Source organism: Mus pahari, chromosome 14 (genome assembly GCF_900095145.1).
Source record: "Mus pahari chromosome 14, PAHARI_EIJ_v1.1, whole genome shotgun sequence".
Classification (NCBI taxonomy): domain Eukaryota; kingdom Metazoa; phylum Chordata; class Mammalia; order Rodentia; family Muridae; genus Mus; species Mus pahari.
Window position 1 is genome coordinate 69,208,204 of NC_034603.1, and position 6,377 is coordinate 69,214,580.

Consider the following 6,377-nt stretch of genomic DNA (forward strand, 5'->3'; position numbering starts at 1 on the left):
GAAGCAATATTTTTTAAGTTTCCTAAGAGGGTAGGGTAAATCCTAGTTGCCAGCATGCTTGCTTACCATCGAAGACTTAGGCGCCGTCTCTAGCACTGCATAGCTAGGCAGAGTGGTGCATGCCTGTAATTCCAGCTCTCAGGAAATGGACACAGAAAGAAAATACATGGTTGTTAGCGGTATGAGCTTTATGTGCTGAGAATCTGGAAGTTACTGCCTCTCTGGGCTTCCTAATTGCATTGAAGAAACAGCAGAGAATGTGACAGGGGACCTTTTTCAACTGTGAGACTCATCTTCCTGTTGCTCTATTTTATAGGCCATGGGCATTAATGACCTGCTGTCCTTTGACTTCATGGATGCCCCACCGATGGAGACTCTGATCACAGCCATGGAGCAGCTGTATACACTGGGGGCCCTGGACGACGAGGGCCTGCTCACTCGCCTTGGCCGCAGGGTGAGGAGCAGAGGGAACTTGCAGTGCTGTGGGAGGACTCTTCCACCTTGTGTTGAGGCCTTGGAGAAGCCTTGAGTAGGATTAAATACCCTTAGAAGGGCGGTGGAGGGGGAATGGAGAGTGTGAGCCCAGGCTGGCCTGAAGCTGTTTATGTAGCTGAGGATGAACTCCTGATCTTCTGGCCTCTGCCTGCCAAGTGCTGAGATTGCAGGCAGGCACCACCTCACCTGGCCTGGCACCACCACTCTGGGCTTGGGAATCTTTTCGTTTTCATTTATTTATTTATTTATTTGTTTGTTTATTTATTTGATGTGAATGAGTACACTGTAGCTGTCTTCAGACATACCAGAAGAGGGCATTGGATCCCATTATAGATGGTTTTAAGCCACCATGTGGTTGCTGGGAATTGACCTCAGGACCTTTGAAGAACAGCCAGTGCTCTTAAACTCTGAGCCATCTCTCCAGCCCTCTTTTCATTTTCTTTCAAGGATTAGGTAGAGTTTATTTCTACTCAAGGTTGGTTTGTTTGTTTATTGTTTAGTATTTTTGTTTTGGAGGGGTTTGTTTTGTTTTGGTTTTTCAAGACAGGATTTCTCTGTGTAGCCCTGGCTGTCCTGGAAATCATTTTATAGACCAGACTGGCCTCAAACTCATAGAGATCTACCTACCTCTGCCTCCCCGTACTGGGATTAAAGGCATTTGCCACCACTCCCGGGTATTTAAATTTATTTTTAAAATGTCTTTTGTTTTTTCAAATTTAATTAAATTTAATTTATTATAATCTTCATTGGTGTTTTGACTTCAAGAGTGAGGGTTGGATCCCCTGTAACAGGAGTTACAGAAAGTTGTGAGCTGTCACATGGGTATTGGGAATTAAAGCCAGGTTCTCAGGCCAATTATTTTTGTTGTTGCTGTTGTTGTTGTTGTGCCCTGATTGTTATTGTTGTTATTATTAGTGTGTGAGTGCTGGGTGTGGTCATGGATGCCAAGTTTGTGGCATTGTCCTCTTTCCTCCTTTTCATGCATTCTTTGGATTGAACTCCGGTCACCAGGCTTATGGTGACCTGCTATCTGACCTGTTTAAGGTTTTGCTTTTTAACTTCAGCTTTATATTATCACTTTAAAATGTTTCTTTTTAATAGTAAAGACTATTTGCAGTTAATTTCACTCCAGATATATTACTGAATCTAATCTTCATTCTATTTATGATTGTAATTATTATTGTTGTTATTTTAAAACAGGTTATTCTGTGTGTAGCTGGGGTTAGCCTGGAACTAGCTCCCTATATAGTCTCAAAAACAAATAGAAGGCATTTGCAACATTCACATCAGCAGTAGATATGCTCTTAGGCACCAAGAGCTTATTTAACAAAGAAAATTTGTGGTAGAGACAGGCGCCCCAAATCATCATGGGGACATTTCCTGATCTATTTTCTACTTACTAGTCAAGTCCATGCGCATGGGCTGTAGGGAAGCAGTTGTAATTTCTCCTTATTCCTGTAGATGGCGGAGTTCCCTCTGGAGCCAATGCTGTGCAAAATGCTCATCATGTCTGTGCATCTGGGCTGCAGCGAAGAGATGCTAACTATCGTGTCCATGCTGTCTGTGCAGAACGTCTTCTACCGACCCAAGGTAAAGTGCTCAGCCCCATGTTCTGGTGCACTGGTGCAGCGACATCAACCTGTCCTGTGGTGTTTGTCTAGAGCTCAGCCCCATGTTCTGATGCACTGGTGCAGTGACATCAGCCTGTTCTGTGATGTTTGTCTAGAGCTCAGCCCCATGTTCTGGTGCACTGGTGCAGCGACATCAACCTGTCCTGTGGTGTTTGTCGGGGACAAGGCCTACAGGGCTCCATAGGATAGTTTCTATGCTAGCTGTTCACTTGGTAACAAGTAAGAAATGACTCTGTCCCACTGCCTGGCAGGATAAACAGGCCCTTGCAGATCAGAAGAAAGCCAAATTCCACCAGACCGAAGGGGACCACCTCACCCTGCTGGCCGTATACAACTCCTGGAAGAACAACAAATTCTCCAACCCGTGGTGCTATGAGAATTTTATTCAGGCTCGTTCCCTACGCCGTGCCCAGGACATTCGGAAGCAGATGTTAGGGATAATGGACAGGTCAGTCAGGAATAGGGTGATATTGGTGTTTGGGTTGTCATGTCTCCCTGGGTCTTATGTCACTCCAAATGTATTTGCACAGTTCCAGGCATCTGTGTACAGAACATTTGTCTGAGAGTGTCCATCTCACTTGGTGTAGGCTGTCTCCCCAGGCAGGAGTGTGGCTACGAAGCACTTCAGAAACTTCCTAAGAGGAAGATAATTGAATTAGCTAAGAAGAATGCTTTGCTTACAAGCCTCTGGATCATTGGTCTGGGGTTGAGTTCTTGCCTGAGCCAAGCATCTGGTTTCTAGTTCCTTCATACTGCCTGTCATGTCCAGTACTCCTCTGAGCTGTGAGGAAGGTTCTGGTGACTAACTGTGAGCACCCTAAGGTGGAACGTTGAGCAGCTAGCACCTAGCCCACAGAGAAGGCTCATGGCATCTTTGCTCTTACTGTCCTGATAGGCACAAGCTGGATGTGGTCTCCTGTGGCAAATCCACAGTCCGGGTGCAGAAGGCCATCTGCAGCGGCTTCTTCCGAAACGCTGCCAAGAAGGACCCACAGGAGGGCTACCGAACTCTGATTGACCAGCAGGTGGTGTACATCCACCCTTCCAGTGCTCTCTTCAACAGACAGCCCGAATGGTAGGTCTCACATCTCACACACTCACACACTCACACACACACACACACACACACACACACAGAGAGAGAGAGAGAGAGAGAGAGAGAGAGAGAGAGAGAGAGAGAGAGACTACCTCTGAGTCTCCAGCACTCCCACTTCTCCTTTTGACTTTGTATTTCTAGAGTAGCAGAAGCCCAAATTAGGAACTCTAACAAGCTCCCCATTTTTCTTTAATATGTACTTGTGTGTATACAGGTGTACATTTGTGCATGTGTGGGCAGAGGACAGCCTCAGGAGGCATTCTCCTTTTAAGATCAGCTTACTGCCTGGAGCGCACAGTTAGACTAGGTTGGCTGGTGAGCCGCCCCAGGTGTCCTTCTGTCTATGCCTCCTCAGCATTAAACAGCCTTTTTTCTTTTTTCTTTCTTTCCTTTTTTTTTGGTTTTTTGGTTTTTTTTGGAGACAGGGTTTCTCTGTGTAGCCCTGGCTGTCCTGGAACTCACTCTGTAGACCAGGCTGGCCTCGAACTCAGAAATCCACCTGGCATAAACAGCCCTTTTGAGAGAAGTAAAATTATAGGGGTGAAAGCAGAAAGCAGGGAAAGAGCTTAGACATCATCTAATGAGATGGTCTTAAGACGGTTTTGTGGGCTTTTTGTTTTGTCTGTTTCTAGATAGAGTCTCACTGTGTAGCTCTGGTTGATCTGGAACTCACTAGGTAGACCAGGCTGGCCTCGAACTCAGATCTTCCTGCCTCTGCCTCCCAAATCTTGGGATTAAAGGCGTGCACCTCTACACCTACCTACATCTACCTAGCGGTCGGTGTCTCATGCTTGTAATCCCAGCTCTCAGGAGGCTAAAGCAGGAAGATTGCCCTGAGTTTGAGACCAATCTGGATTATACACATGGAAACCTAGGCTCAAGCAAACAAAAACAGGCATGAGATGGCTCAGCAAGTAGGGTGCTTGCTATACAACCATATGTCCTGGGTTTGATCCCCAGAACCCACAAAAAGGTGGAAGAAGAGAACTGACTCCACAGAGCTGTCCTCTGATCTTCACTTGTGTGTGCTCTCTCTCTCTCTCTCTCTCTCTCTCTTTCACACACACACACACACACAAGTGTGTGCCACCGTACCTGGTGCTACCACTGCCTGCCCACTTGGTCCTCACCATTCCTTGGTGATAATCCCTGTGTCCCCTCTATAGAACTTAGAATTCTATGGAAACCATCTGAGAAAGCACTATTTTATTTCACAGAGCAAGGGATCTAGAGAAGGGACGGGGATGTTTTCACTGTTACTCAATTGGTTCATGCCAGAGTCGGGACTAGAGCTGGCTCTCTGCAAGCAGGCTTGTGTTAGAAGGGTGTAGGCTTGCAGCATGAGGTGTGGCTTTGGTAGTCTCCCGAGGAATCAGGCAGGAGAAATGATAGAACAAAATGGCAGCTCAGCTGTGGTTCCCCCCCCCCCCCGTGGACCGAAGTGGCCGTGGAGTGGGGTCTAATCTAAGGCCTGAGTCCTGTCTGTCTCCCACAGGGTGGTATACCATGAACTGGTGCTGACCACAAAGGAATACATGCGCGAGGTCACCACCATCGACCCCCGGTGGCTTGTGGAGTTTGCTCCGGCTTTCTTCAAAGTCTCCGACCCAACCAAGCTAAGCAAGCAGAAGAAGCAGCAGCGCCTGGAGCCCCTGTACAATCGCTACGAGGAGCCGAACGCCTGGAGAATCTCCCGAGCCTTCCGGCGGCGCTGAAAGACGGCTGACTACTCGCCGCTCCTGTGTCGAGGCTTCCTCTGGCTGATGACAAGCTAGTCCTGTGGTGACTGATCTTGAACTGAGCATTTTCCAAGCCTGACTCTGTTCATAGCCTAAGATAGAAACATTTAAGCAGGGCTTTGGCTAGAGCCTTTAACCCCAGCACTTGGGATGCAGAGGCCGGAAGATCTCTGAGTTCGAGGGCGGCCTGATCTACAGAGCAAGTTCCAGGACAGTCAGGACCACACAGAGAAACCTTGTCTTGAAAGAAGTCAACACACACAAAAGAAAAATTAGATAAGGTGTGCATCCTGGGATGGGCAAGGGACATGAGTAACTGTCTGATGCATGGCAGACCCAGCAAGGGCCTGGTACCCCAGCTCTGCTTGCTGAAGGAATATGGACCATGACACTCGTGTACCGTGTCAGCCCCACTCTCTACCCTCTCCCCGGCCTCTGCACTCAGATTTCTACCTCCTGGAAATATTTATTTTTTTAAGGAAACAATGGTTTATGGTGACTTTGTCCTGTTGGGCAGGGGTAGCTGTGAGGTCAGGCTCTCGGCCCGAGTCCAGTGTGGTACACGTGGCAGTCTCCTGACACCAGATCCCAGGCCTCTCTGGGTCCAGACATGATGCATGGACAAAACCTCCAGTCTGTCTGTCTTTCAGCACCACTAGAGCTAGCTCAGCCTCGGCAGCACATGTCTGCCAGAGGGCTTCAGTCTGGTCCTGGCGGTTACAGAAGCCGCACGGGAACACAAAGCTCTCCCTGATCCTTTGGCTCCTTCCTGCCACTGTTAGAGTGGTGCGTTCCATTTCCTTTAAAACAGAGCAAATAACGACACTATGACAGTGTTCCCTCACTGTCAGCAGAAAGCAGGCCCACCTCTCATCTGCTGCGAGCTGCGGAGACTTTGCTGTGGGGAGTGACCCATACCTTCACTCCTGTTAGTGGTTTTCCTAGTTCTCCTTCTGAGAACTATGGAGGGTCTGTGCTGATGGAGGGAGACCCATCATCCTGCCAGGCCAGACTGGAGCTCGATGAGGAGCCCTGGGGATGCTGGGCTCCTCCTGGACCATGGGACCTCTTCTTCAGCCCCATGTTAGTAACTTCTAACTGTGAGTTAAGTGCTGAATCGTAGGCCAGATGCCTAAAGAGAAGGATGTGGCCTTTCCTGCCCTTCTCCCTCTTCATTGGAGGAGGGATGCGTGTCTTCTATACTGAGCTCCCAGAAAGGGCAGGATTGCAGGGCCAACTGGGGATGCATTGTAGGCATTCCTTCCCTTTGTTACCCGAGAGCTGGAGTCACTTCTCTGGTGTGACCCCTGGATCTGACCTCTGCCCGCCCATCAGAATAGCCATGCCAACTACAAGCCCAGGTTACTCTGAGGGGAAGAAGTGTCTTGCTGAGATTTGGAGGGAGAACTGCCCTGA

General features: G+C 48.5%; 1 protein-coding gene across 1 annotated transcript in view; it reads left to right on the forward strand.

Moving 5' to 3' along the window:
* The window catches only part of Dhx8 (DEAH-box helicase 8), a 33,471-nt gene extending 28,027 nt beyond the window's left edge, over positions 1-5,444 (forward strand). Inside the window, exons 19-23 of the mRNA XM_021213565.1 lie at positions 317-454; positions 1,957-2,085; positions 2,378-2,574; positions 3,022-3,201; positions 4,718-5,444. Coding sequence (XP_021069224.1) covers positions 317-454; positions 1,957-2,085; positions 2,378-2,574; positions 3,022-3,201; positions 4,718-4,937 — 864 coding nt within the window. The 3' untranslated portion in view covers positions 4,938-5,444. The remainder of the gene's footprint in view (positions 1-316; positions 455-1,956; positions 2,086-2,377; positions 2,575-3,021; positions 3,202-4,717) is intronic.
* The last annotated feature ends 933 nt before the right edge of the window (positions 5,445-6,377 follow it).